The sequence below is a fragment of the Monodon monoceros genome, unplaced genomic scaffold, assembly GCF_005190385.1.
Source record: "Monodon monoceros isolate NGI ecotype Baffin Bay Population unplaced genomic scaffold, NGI_Narwhal_1 Super_Scaffold_16, whole genome shotgun sequence".
NCBI classification, from domain to species: Eukaryota; Metazoa; Chordata; class Mammalia; order Artiodactyla; family Monodontidae; genus Monodon; species Monodon monoceros.
Genome location: NW_021703772.1, coordinates 593467 through 607453, shown reverse-complemented (window position 1 = coordinate 607453; position 13987 = coordinate 593467). Strand labels below are relative to the sequence as shown.

Sequence of the window (13987 nt, the reverse complement as noted above, 5' to 3'; positions counted from 1 at the left end):
CTGATTTCCCACTGTAATGTACCATGTTGAAAGCATCGCGGGACCTGCCATCTCTGCCCCCCGCACCCCCAACGCAGGAAGCACAGGAGGAAATCAGGTCCCGGTGACCCCCTGCTCCACCCTCCACAGTGCCCCGACCGTTCACCACAGCTCCATGGAAGCAGGAGCGTGACTGTTTGGGTCACCCTAGGGTCCGGGGCTGAACACAGTATTCGGCAATGGCAGGGCCCAATAAAAACTACTGTGAACAGAGGTGCACGCAGAGCAGAGGGATGACCTTTGGAATCGGACAGGCCCATGTCCGACTCCAGGGTCACGACTCTAGCCGTGCTATCCTGGATGCCAAGACAGACTCCGTGTGACGAGCTGTCCCAGTCTGCCAGTGCCCGCTCTCCTCCCCTAAACACGGGGGCGCAGACACCACAGGGCTGTTGGGTCGTGTGGAAGCCCCAGGCAGCAGGCACTGAGAACCCAAGCGAACGGCAGTGTCTAGGTCTCCACTGCCGAGACAAGCCACTGAAACGTGGCGAGTGTGACGGATGAAACGCACTTGTAATTTTAATTAATTTAAACTTAAGAACTGATATTCAATTTAGTTATCGGAAAACTTTAAAGAATGTTTGGAACGACAAAGGGTAGAACAAGCTACTCTTTCAGCTACAAATTTTATAAAATCTAACTACAGATGAAGGGCTTTGGATGGAAAGAGCATTCAAGTCAAGTTGTGCTGCAGTCATACACACACATCAGACTCTGAAGGGAAAGACAAGACTGTGAAGTATGCGCTAGAGACGCCGAAGCGACCGTCCTGCAGATGCCGCAGCTCGTGTACTGTCCCTCCTGGGCAGCACTGGTCCCCACTGGGGCTGGCTGCCTGGGCCAGTGCAGCGCCCGAGTCCCACCTTCATCCTCACAGCTATCTCCCGACAGAGCTCTGGGATGCTTCCCATCCCAGAGTCCAGTTCAACACAACTGGGCAATAGCGATTTTGGAGAAGAATCCTAATAATCACAAAGGCCAAATTCACTGGCTTTCCAGAAAGTTGTCCACATTTTAAATCTTACTGTAGGCGATCCATCCACCACTCCTGGCCAATTTCAGCCCTCACACGAGGGTAGTGCAAAACGGAGCACACAACACTGGTGGGTCCTGGCCCACCCCACAAGCACAGGGCTGAAAGGCACCTCTGCAGAGGCCACAGGCTCTCATGAGGATCGGAAAGAGCCGTGTCTTACGGTCAACAAGAACAGTGGGGAAGGGGCCGTCACCTTTGATTTGTTGCGGAACCAGTCCACTTCGGTGTTCAGCAAAGCTCTCTTGGGTCAGAACGGCGACGGAGCTCATGGTTGATCTCAGGAGTCCACACGATCCGGGTGAGCCACTGAAGCAGGGGGGTGAGTCAGAGAGGCAAGTCCGGCACAGACAGCTTGCAGTTACCTGATCCGTTCAGCTGAGAGTTTAAGCCAAGGGTTCACTCTGCTTCACCAGCAAGCAACAACTTATCTTCCTCACTTACAACTGCTGACATAAGGTGATTCCCAAACTCTCACCAAGTGATGAAAAGGAGAAACTCAAGGGGGGGGGGCACCCTGGAAAACCTCCCCCCCGTTGCCCATAACAGAGCAGATGTAGGCTCCAGCTGAGAGGTTCAGGACCAGGACGCCCAGGGGCCACCCCTCTCTCCACCCACAGAGCCCCAATGGAACCCAACACATGTCTGACCCAGCCCCAGACACAGATCAACATCTGGATGGTTCTACTAACAACTATCTCAGTTATTTGGTTAATCTGTTATCCTCATGCCTCCTAATGCTTATAAAATGTATCATTTGACAGTAGCTGCAAAGAGCCACTGAAGAGCAGCCTCCCTTGCTCTGTGGCGACAGTGTAACAGCAAGAGGTAGGAGGGGTAGCAGTTTAAGTGCCTCTGACATGCGATGACTGGTTGTTCTCCCACGTCCGGTCACCCAGGTGTGGGAGGGGACTTGCAGCAGGTGGGACCTGGCCCAAGGGCACACAGTTCCTCAGTTCAGGGCAGGAACCCCGCAGTCTGCCTCCGGACCCCACTCCTGAGTGGCCGCAGTGCTCAGCGAGACTCTGGCTCTCAAAGCCACAGCTCCCTTATTTGGAAAAGGGGCTCACTCAGCACAGGCTGCCTCTCTCCAACTCCAGGTGAGCCCCATGCTACTGCAAAGAGGAAGAACCCACTCTCTTCACACAATTCTGCACCAAGTGTCTTCCTGTACCACCGTGGCAATAAAGCATAAGAGGGTCAAGTAATTTAATAAGAGTGAGTTTCTTCACCATTTTTACAACACAGTAAGACCCCTCCCCAAGTTCAAGAAAATTAAACTCTGTATTTCTAAAGGAAAGCAAGATACAAATTCAGATACCCCGAGCAAACGTAATTCACATTTAAGGAAAAAAGATTAAAAATAGATGGAAACCAGATGACACATCTACCTGAAGTATACACACTGCTCCGTGCTGGGAGGTTAGCTACAGTGATTCTCTCTGAAGAACCATTAGAAACTTAAGGATAAAACATAATGAAAGAAGGCACGCACACAGCCCAGGGCCAGGAAGCCTTGAGACAAGACACACTTACCAGCGAAACGGTCAGTAGCCAGAAGGTCCGTCCTGAGGCCGCCTCTGTCAGCCTGCCAGCTTTTTCTGGTGTGGGACAAGGGGAGAGGGAGCAAGGAGAAAACCAGAGAAAAGTTACTTATCTGCATCCTACAACCCAGATCCGTTCACCTCTCAACCAGAAAAGGTCAAAGTATTACTTACACTTTGGCTACTAATACCAATATTAGGCAAATTGCTTGGGCGGAAAAAATGGAAGGAACCCTTTCACTAGGCCATTAGCTTCTTTTTTTTTAAATTAATTTATTATTTATTTTTGGTTGCATTGGGTCTCTGTTGCTGTGCGCGGGCTTCTCATCGCAGTGGCTTCTCTTGTGGAGCACGGGCTCTAGGCGCATGAGCTTGGTAGTTGTGGCTCGCGGGCTCTAGAGCGCAGGCTCACTGGTTGTGGCGCACGGGCTCGGTTCCTCCACAGCATGTGGGATCTTCCTGGACCAGGGCTCGAACCCATGTCCCCTGCATTGGCAGGCGGACTCTTAACCACTGCGCCACCAAGGAAGCCCCTAGGCCATTAGCTTCAAACAAACACATTACGGTAAAACCTGAACCATCTGGAACTTCTAGAGGGCAACTTTTCCAGGGACCCAAGGGAATCCCGTAAGTGTATCCCTTTTACATGTAACCATTTTGAAGTAAAATTCTCACAAAACTGATGTTTGTTCTGCTATGTGGCGAGTAATTTTTCCTGTATTCCTCTTATTAATCTATGCTAAGCCAGAAGAAAAAAGGTCTGCAACACTGTGTCATGATCTAGAACAGGCTGTGGACCTTGGGGGCTCCAGGGCTTTTTAGGGTGACTGAGGGCTACTGTCTTTAAGAGTTCCCTGTGTATTTTGTAGTTACTTTGTTCTTCTTGCTGTTAGCCTATAAAAGTTCTTCGGTCCCTTCTAATCTACTGGGGACTTAGAGACCAGGCCATAAAATAGCAGGGCTGGAAAGGACCTTCAAAGGCCAGCTTGGGAGGACCAAGGAAAAGGGGTGGGTCACCTTGCCTTGGGGGACTTCAGGACAGGGAGGCTGCCAGGCAGGTTACCAGCCACACCACGTGCGCTTGATGAGGGAGACATTATGACAGTGGTGAGGCATGGGCTAAAATGGGAGAATTCCCAACAGTAACAAGAATACTCTACCTCACTGGAGAGTAACACCCCCAAGTTCTTGCCCATAATACAAGCGTGGTTCAGGAGCTAGGAAGACGGTTCATGGCAGTCAGGGGCGCCTCAGTGGGGTCTCAAATGTCCCAGCTGGGGACATGAACCAGTGGTATAAAAAAAAAAACAAAAAAAAATCTCTCAATGTAGGGGCTTGAGTCACATGGGGGAAGTACTATGAGCCAGAGGCCAGACCCGCTCTGGGGCCCCAGTCCCACCAAACACACAAAGGCATCTGAGACCCAAGTGGAGAAGGTGGAGACAAACTGACCGAGACTATTTTATTTAAGAATTTGCCTCCAACGAATTCTAATCGCAAGTCTCAGTGACTAAGGCAAGGAAGAAAGAAACCCTTTCCATTCAACCAAACTGTCAGAGTAGCACATCCACGCATGGGTCCTGACAGGGTAGAAAAGGTGAGCCCGCCTTGGGGTTCCCAGTGTCCAGGGGGCCCACACTTAGCCCGTCTAGGAACAGAATGGCGGTGCTCCAGGTCAAAGCGCCAACGGGAAGCCAGGACCCAGGCATCTGCCCCGCTCTCCTGGCAACTCCTGACTGCTGACCTGCGACCTGAACAGCCTCCCACACCAGGTGCCGACATCCCTTATCAAAACCCACTGACACCCACCCTCTAAGAAGCTGCATTCACCCACGTGACCACCATGACGCCCACAACATCTTCTCTGTGCTCCTAACCGACCAGTCCTCTTGCTTTCCTGGACAGGCAAGTCTTCAGTGCCCAGTGACAGCTACGAGGTAAGCCCGCGCAGTGCAGCCACTGTCCACGTCTGCTCCAGCCACAGATTTCTGACGAGAAGCCCCCACCCTGCACCTGGCGTCACGCACAAGAGGGGAAGAGGTCCTGAGGCTCCCTTCTGAGCCAGCTCCCACATGCGGCACGAGTCAGTTCCAGTGAGCCTTTCTACTGAGCCCCGCATTCCTCACTGGCTCAAGAAAGGGGCTTCAGTACAGCCCAACCGGCAGAGCCTCTAACGCCCCCATGTGTGCACAGGCCCTCAGGCAGCTAAGGGCGGAGGGTGGACCTACAGAAAACTCCAGGCTGGTTGGACAGGACACACTAGTCTCTAGTTTCCAGATTTCAAATGGCAGTTTGTCCCAGCTGGAATGAATGGATCACAGCGAGCCACAGGTGAACATCTAGGGTGTGATATGATCAAATTAGGGTGTTGCTTTTCTCATAAACTTCTCAAACTCCTGTCTCTAAAGAATCCATTTTAAAACCGATCTGCTGATCCCTGTGTAAGTGCAGACCTGAGACCTACCTGAGGCGCTGGGGCAGATCTTATAAAAGGCCAGCACCAGTCCTCCTCCCGTGCCCCCAGCCCTACTGTCAACCTGCCGCCAGTTCAACAAAGCAGCACCTAAGTAACCGTCCCCCAGAGCGCTATGCCCACCCCTCGGAGATCTTTCAACAACCTCACACCCGTCCAGGCGTGTGTGCTCCCTACCCCGGCTTCCCTACTGGCCATCAGTCCCAGGAGACCTTACCCAGGCCTCCTCCTGAGGAGCAGAGACCAAACATTTGCTATCACAGCTCCTCCCTTAGTTGAATACAGCTGCTCAAATCAGGACCAAAAGGGACCTCAGCGACGACTCTGTCCCACTCTCTGAATAAGCCGGGGAACAGGAGCCACACAGCCTTCCCTGGGGGCCCAGGCTCCACTGCTTCTCCATCACTGTATAGCTGTCAGGACAGGTGGCTTGAGGTCGTGCCCAGATCTGCTCCTTCTTCCCCCTTCTTGCCAAAGAGAACAAGTCCATCTTTCTTACAAGACTCCTTCAGGTACGTGAAGGAGTACTTCAGGTACTCCTTCAGCCCATTCTCCAGCCCCCTTCAGTGACTCCCAAGATGCCCTAGTCCCTTCATCATTTTGGTTGCTCTCAACTACTTTCCATGCAAGAAGCATTCAGATCCACCCAATGCAAATCTCAAACTCTTCTCAACCTGGACTTTAAGTCTTGTTTCTCAGAGTATAAATACCCACAGAAAAAAAAACACATTTTAAAATACAACTATGTAAGAAAGAACTAGAACCAAAGGAAGAAGGCTAGACAGAAGCAAAGACTCTTCTCTCCTACTCGCCCCCTCCCCAGGGTGGGATGCAGCGGCCGGGGGGGCACTCCCACAAGGATGGACGGTTATGCACCAGGGTGCCCAGCATACGTGGCTTACATCTGAAGCTCGGTCCTAACAAATGTACAACAGATTAAATGAAGAATTTTACTTTTTTGCCTATAAACAAGGAAATATAAGTTGATTCCCTTGTAATGTTTTGCCAATTACATATTCAAAAGAGAAAGTCTTCTGCAAAGAGAACTCATGAGTAGGTCCAGGAAGAATTTTATCTCAGTCAACTAACGAGATCTCAGTGCTTTGTTTACCTACTAGACAGGACTGAGTATGTAGGGTATCAAAAAACCACCAGGAAACCCAGGACCTCTGTCCTCTTCTTCCAAAGTTGAAATTATTTACTTTTATCCCCTCAGCAAGCTTGTAAGGAAAAAAAAAATTTCAAAGTCCTTCTCAAGACCCACAAACCAACTGAGAATACGAACATAAAATCCCGATGGCTGCGAGATCACAAAGCATAAATATAAGGCCACCCGCACAAAGTCTACACGGCTGGGAGTAGAAGGCGGGCATTTGTGCGTTTCACCAAGTTCTGGAAGTCGGCACCCATCCTGCAGGAGGAACTTTCGCAGATGCCACCTCAGCAAGGCCCTCCCACAGGCCACGCGAGCCCGCGGGCGGGGGAAAGGCTTAAAGGGGCAGCAACGCGCTGGGCCTCCCCGCCTTTCATCCAAATTCGGTACTTTTCCGTAATGCATTTTTCGTCCGTGGACCCTGGGGCACATCCAAGTTGCGCTCCAGCCCCGAGGAGGGCAGCAGGGCCCGGCCGACCACGCAGGCGGCAGCAAGTGGAGGTGAGGCCCGGCCTGCCCGGGACCCGTGCCGCCGTCCCGTCCAGCCCCACCGCCAAGGATGCCCTGCGGGACAGGCCCCCGTCCCTGCCCCCTCCGTTCGGCCGAGCTGGGGGGAGGGGCGCCCCTGCCGGAGCAGGAGGGGGCAGGGCCCGGCCGCCAACGTCACCGACCTGGGCCCAGGTCGCCCCCCCCCACCCCCCGCCGCAGCGGCGGGCGCACGGAGGGAGCGGGACCCGGACTGGGGTTTGGGGGCTGCTCGGCGGGGCGGTGGGCAGCGCAGAGCCGGCGCCGCGGTACTCGGGAAAGTTTCTCACTCCTCCCGTGCCAGCGCCGCGGCCCATGCGCAGTGGTGACACGTAGCCGCCCCCCCACCCCCGACCGGTCAGGGGGGCGCCCGCGGGAGGAGGGTGGCTGTGCTGGCTGGGGGAGTATCGGCTTGGGGGCGCTGGGGCAAAAGGCGGCCCCGGCCCCCTCCCCCCGCCCGGGGCTCCACGTCGGCAGCCCGGCGCCCCAACTTCCCCGCGCCGCCCCCCGCCCGGCACCCCGGCCCGCGCCGCCCGCTCCGGCCTGCTCACCCCGCGGTGCGCCCGTCCGTCCGTCCGCCGTCCGTCCGCTCGCCGCGGAAGAAGCCGGGACCTTCGCTCGCTCGCTCCCTCTAGGCTGGCTCCCTCCAGGCCGGCGCCCGGGCCCCCGCGGCTATATAGGGCGGCGGCTCCAATCCCGCCCGGACACGTCAGACCACGGCCGCCCCGCCCGCCGGCCAACGCCGCGCCCCCGCCCGCCCGCTGCTCCTACAGCACCTAACTCCCCGGGGGCTCGGGAGCCTTTTACTGGGGGGTGGGGGGTGTCGGGGAGTTGGGAAATCAGTCTCCACCTTCATAAAGCGAAGGCGGGAGGGACTGCAGCTCTAGCATTGAGGTCCCCAATACCGCCTCCCCACCCAAAAAAGAAACAAGACTCCTCGAGGTACAACACAAAGGAAATTAACTGCTGGCCCCAACCATCTACAACTTCCAATAGCTGGACAAGCTGGCCTAATAAACTCGCGTGGAAACAAACCCCATGCCCCCAAAGTTCGGAGCACAGATTTCCACTGGCGCACTCGCCTGCGGTTCTGCACCTTGTGTCCTTCCCGTCTATAAAATATCCCTACTCTACTCCTTGGCAACCAGTTTAATTCCCTTAAAAATTGTAGACCCCTCTTTTAAGGACTCCACTCCTACAGCTGTGTCTCCAGCCTCACAGCCTAAACAAACAAGAGGAGCAGAACAGAGCCCCTGCCCTCAAGGGGCGTCCACCCTGGTGGGTGAGAGTGGCTTGCAGACAAGCCAGGTCTGCATTCCTTGTGTAATATGTGACAAGGGCCTCGGTTTCTTTTTTTTTTTTTTTAATAAGGGTACAGGCCTAGTGGAGGGATTTGCACCTCTGATGAAGCAGCCCATAAGTAGAATCCTACATGACATACAGGAGTGCACCACACACTGGGGACAAGGCATGAGCCAGGGCCCTGGCAGGACTGGGAAGGCGAGGTCAGGGTAGAGAGGACCCTCAGGGCCAGGTCAGCTCGTCTGCGGCCATGATACACGTGTTGCTCAGGATGATGGGAAGCTGGGCCAGGGGGGTGGGGGGGTAGTTGAGGGGGAGAAGGCAGGACCTGGGTATTCCTTTCAGTGGAACACTGTCAAAGTATGTACACATGGAGAGGGGGGCGGGGCAGGGCCACAGCAGTTGTTCAGTCTAAAGGTGACAATGGCTTTCCATTGTGGTTGGCAATGGCAGATGCACCAAGTGGACAGATTCCAACAGTAGCACCAGAAGTTTCTTATTAACTGGACACGGGGAATGACAGAAGTCAAGAACAGCAGGGAGACTAATGAGAAAAAATTAAAAAATAAACATTAAAAAAAAAAGAACGGCAGGGAGGTTCCTGGCTACCCTCACTGAGATGGAGAGACTGAAGGAAGCCTAGATTGGTAAGGGGAAGTGTGATGCAAATACTCGGATATGCCGTCTGACATGCCCACTGGATGGCCAAGTGGGGATGTCAAGTAGGCAACTGCATGTACAAGGTGAAGGCTGGGGAAAAGCCCATCACAGCTGACAGAATACGACAGCACTTCATGACATCACTGGGGGAAGAAACCATGGAGCTGAGGACACTGTCATCAAAGCTGTACCTTACGTCACCAGGATGGTACCTGGGCAAGGTGGCACCTCCTTAGACTTGGAAGAATCTCTGTAAGCATCCCTTCCTATGCTACCACTGAAGTTTGGAGGTAGTCTTTCCATGCGGATTAACCAACCAGCAACTCCGACAAGTGCGTTTTGTTATTTTTTGTTTTTGAGGGCTCAGCACTACAGAGGGGTCTGAGAAGGGAGGAAGAGGGGAGGGATTCAGAAAAAGTAGGCAGGTCCACTGTCAAGGAACTTCCAAGGAAACTAGGAAGTCACCACAGGAGAAGCTCACAGAGTACCTGGTGCACAGGATGCCTTGAAAGAGATGGTTAAAAACATATAATTAGGGCTTCCCTGGTGACACAGTGGTTAAGAATCCGCCTGCCAATGCAGCGGACACAGGTTCGAGCCCTGGTCCGGGAAGATCCCACATGCCGCGGAGCAACTAAGCCTGTGCGCCACAACTACTGAGCCCGCGCACTGCAACTAGTGAAGCCCGCGCGCCTAGAGCCTGTGCTCCGCAACAAGAGAAGCCACCGCAATGAGAAGCCGGCGCACCACAACAAAGACCCAACACAGCCAAAAATAAATAAATTTTTTAAAAAACTGTAAAACAACAACAACAACATATAATTAACAAAAGATATGATAAGATCAAATGTTAAATTTGTGCTACAGACCATCTCAGGATGCTTTTGTGCTGATAGTTACAAGCAGCTTCCCTTCCCAGCAAGCTTTACTACATTGAAACTAACAGTCTGCAGAGGCAAATTTTGAGATATCTGGGTCCAGCAATATTCACACAAAATAATGTGCAAACCCCTTATGGCTGCCTCAGAAGGAGAACATCAGTATGTAACATTTGGGTTTTCAGTGTTCAAGGGGACAGGGGAGAAGCTTTGGGGCTCCTCAAGGTAAAAGGTTAGAATAGAGATATCCCCCCACACACACTTAAAGCCACGATCCCCCCAAAAACTAACCCTCAACAGAAGGTAGGTTCTGGCCCACTAGCATAGACTACAGGACGTTTCCCCACTGGCCAGTGCTGGGAGATGGAAACCCCTCTAGAGCACTAGCAACCATGCACTAGTTTAATTAAGGTTCAATAAAGGTTTAGCGCTCAAATTCCTACAGCCCCATTTGTCCAAGGCCTAGCCCAAACCTAGAAATTAACAAAACAGAAAGCAACCCCACCTGGGAGGGAATGAACCTCACACCAGGCTGCAAAGGACACCCACAGATCTACCAACACTGTAGAGAAGCTTAAAGTCCAAAGTTCAAAAACTAAGACTGAAAGACGATTAGACTTAAGAACTCCAGGTGACGGAACTATCAGAGGCTATTAAAAAAAAATTTAAAGCGACTAGAGACATAAGACATAAAGTTTACAATTAAAAAAAATCAAGAGATGGAACAAATTAGAGAGGTTAAGAACCTCAGATACAAGGATGAGGAAGTCCAACACATGTCTAATAGGCAGTCCACAGGAGGCAAATACAAAGAATAGAGAAGAGGGACTTCCCTGGTGGTCCAGTGGCTAAGACTCCATGCTTCCAATGCAGGGGGCCTGGGTTTGATCCCTGGTTAGGGAACTAGATCCCGCACGCATGCCACAACTAAGAGTTCGCATGCCGCAACTAAAAGATCCCGCGTACTGCGACAAAGACCCAGCACAGCCAAACAAATAAATAAATATTAAAAAGAAAAAAAAAGAACAGAGAATATTGGAAAAATAATGGAGAAAATTTTAGAATGTAAAGATACTACATTTCCCTCCCCTCCTAAAAAGAGACAGAACAGGTGGCCAGGTGGATAATTTGATCTGCGTTTTGGTGTAGAACAGTTGAAACCTCAAAAACGACCAAGGCAAGAGCAGACCTTAAGAGCAACTAGAGAGAAAAGACAGGTTACCTATAAAGGAATACCACGAGACTGAGGGCAGACCATGTCACAGCACAATGCCTACCAGAGGACAATGAAATAACACCTATAAATTATGCTGAAGAAAGTTAACTGTCAACTTAGAATTCTTTATCTTAAAAAAAAAAAAAATTTATTTATTTATTTTTGGCTGCATCGGGTCTTCGTTGATGTGCGCGGGCTTTCTTCAGTTGCGGCGAGCAGGGGCTACTCTTCGTTACAGTGCACAGGCTCCTCATTGCAGTGGCTTCTCTTGTTGCAGAGCACAGGCTCCAGGCACGCAGGCTTCAGTAGTTGTGGCACGCGGGCTTAGTTGCTCCGCAGCATGTGGGATCTTCCCAGACTTGGGCTGGAACACATGTCCCCTGCATTGGCAGGCGGATTCTTAACCAATGCACCACCTGGTAAGCCCTAGAATTCTTTATCTTATTTAATATACATTATTACTTATTCATTATGTTATTTTGTATTACTTTTTTTTTTTTTTTTTTTTTGCGGTACGCGGGCCTCTCACTGTTGTGGCCTCTCCCGTTGTGGAGCACAGGCTCCGGACGCACAGGCTCAGCAGCCATGGCTCACAGGCCTAGCCGCTCCGCAGCATGTGGGATCTTCCCGGACCGGAGCACGAACCCGTGTCCCCTGCATCGGCAGGCGGACTCTCAACCACTGCGCCACCAGGGAAGCCCTGTATTATTAATTATTAAATAAAAGAGAAAAAAAGAAAATAGGAAGCAAGAGAAGTAAAAGAGAAGCAATTAAAAAGGCAAATAAAGCACAAAATACAATGGAAGAAATGAATCCAAATGTGGCAATAATCTAATGTTAATACACTAACTAGCCAGTTACAAAATCCAGCTATAAGCTATTTAAGAATCCCAAACCATGAGGACATAGACATTGAAAGTAAAGGGATAGAAAAAGTACTCCAGACAACTACCAACCAAATTAAAGCTGGGCTATCTATATTATTTTCCAATAAAATAGACTGCAGGATAAGAAGCATTACTAAGAACAAAGAAGGTCAAGAATAAAAAATTCAATCAACTCTGATCATGTATGTACAGTAATAATGTAGCTACAAAATGTATAAATAAAAACTGAAGGTTACTAGAAATTGATATAGCCAAGATTACAGGGCAAGACTGACTCAACTCTTGGTAACATAGATTACGGAGATTAAAAATGCACAGAATATTAAAGCAATGCAATTAAAACCTACTTTATTGGACTTATATAATCCTTTGCCCAATGATTAGAAAGCACATTCTTTTCAAGTATACATTGAACTTTTACAAAAATTGGTCAGGAGCTAAGGCCCCCCCAAATTTTTTTCCAACAAATGACAAAAAATTAATAAACATTCTGTGATCATAACACAATTAATTAGAAGTCAAGTTAAAATTTTAAATATCCTGGAAAGTTTAAAACTTGCTCCTAAATAACTCATGGGTCAAAGAAGAAATCTGAAAATATTTAGAATAAAGCAGTTATATATCCAAACTTGTAGAATGAAGCCAGAGTGTTACTTGAGACAAATCTATAATCTTAGTCATATTAGTGAAGAGGAAAATGTAAAAATTAGCTAGTCACCCTCTTCTAAAATTAGAAAAGCCACAGAATAAAACTAAAGAAAATAGAAATAAAGATAAGAAATCAATGAAGTAAAAGACATATACCACAGAAAATAAACTGAGCTAAATCTAAAAAGACTAGTTAGATCTCTGGCAGAAATGATCAATAAAAAAAGAGAATAGGTAAAAATAGGCAATACTAAGAATTCAAAGTGGGTCAAAAACTATAACTAAAATAGAGACTTTGAAACATCATACAAGAATTCTACTGAGAAAAGTATTATCAAAAACTTAGATGAAATAGGCAATTTCTAGAAAAGTAAGTTACCCAAACTGAGTCTGTTAGAAATGCAAAGTTTAAATAACCAACACTCTCCAATATTTGAAGAAACAAATATAAAAATCACAACAAAAAGGCAGGCCCAGATGGTTTTGTAAGGAAGCCCCAAGAGACTGTCTTCCCAACTCACTTAAAGCCAGGGAAATTTAATACCTCCCAGACAAGGGTAGCAGGGGAAAAGAATATGTGAATTTCATCTAGGTACTTAAAAGCAAAAGCCTAAAATAATCTAGCAAACTGATCCAGAGATGTAAAAACAAATACGTAATATATAACGATAAAGTCAAGTTTAATCCAGTTATGCAAGGTGGTACAATATCAGAAAAATAAAGTAATTCACCACATTGTTAGCGCTGGAACAAGATGATCTGATCATCTCAAAAACATTCAAATGAAGAACATGACATAGTTTACCCATTCCTGATAAAACAGGAATACAAGGACACATTCCCTAACTCCATGATGGGCACCTACCAAGAGTCCTCATTAGAAGCATTCATATTGGGATCATGAGGAAGGCAGGTTGCACTGAGCATTTTCTATTCAAACCTACACTAGAGATTCTAACCAGGGCAGTAAGGCAGGAAAATGGAACGTATGAGGATTGGAAACAAAACTGCCAGCGTGGGCTTCCCTGGTGGCGCAGTGGTTGAGAGTCCGCCTGCCGATGCAGGGGACACGGGTTCGTGCCTCGGTCCAGGAAGATCCCACATGCCGCAGAGCGGCTGGGCCCGTGAGCCATGGCCGCTGAGCCTGTGCGTCCGGAGCCTGTGCTCCGCAACAGGAGAGGCCACAACAGTGAGAGGCCCGCGTACTGCAAACAAACAAACAAAAAACCTGCCAGCGTTCACAGACAATATAACTGTCCAAGTACAAGATCCAGGAGAATCTATAAATGCACTGTTAGAACTAACTAAAGAGTTCGCAGGTTTTCTGGAAACAAGACCAGAACGCAAAATCAATTATGTTCCAGAACACCAGCAACTATTAGAAATAAATTAATGGGAAAGTAGAATTTATGGAGAGTATTGTAAAAACCTTTGTCAACATACAGGAAAGACCAAAATAAGTAGAGAAATGCCACGTTCACCTATATAGGAAGACTTAATCATACAGAGTGCAATTCTCCTAGACTAGAAATTCAATGCAAATGCAACTTAAATCCCAAGAGAGGCATGCACATGTGTGTATAATTTTATAACCAGATTTTATACAATTTTCATTTATACAATATTTCT

At 49.2% G+C, this 13987-nt stretch overlaps 1 protein-coding gene across 4 annotated transcripts in view; it reads right to left on the bottom strand.

Moving 5' to 3' along the window:
* HDLBP (high density lipoprotein binding protein) overlaps window positions 1-13987 on the bottom strand; it is a 67901-nt gene that overhangs the window by 28602 nt on the left and 25312 nt on the right. For 3 of the 4 annotated variants that reach the window (XM_029225527.1, XM_029225529.1, XM_029225530.1), the window contains 2 exons: window positions 2609-2673; window positions 1269-1381 (listed from right to left, as the gene is read on the bottom strand). In XM_029225527.1, coding sequence (XP_029081360.1) covers window positions 1269-1344 — 76 coding nt within the window. In that variant the 5' untranslated portion in view covers window positions 1345-1381; window positions 2609-2673. Of the gene's footprint in view, window positions 1-1268; window positions 1382-2608; window positions 2674-7318; window positions 7468-13987 lie in introns of those variants that run through there. The other variant, XM_029225528.1, reaches the window with a different exon arrangement.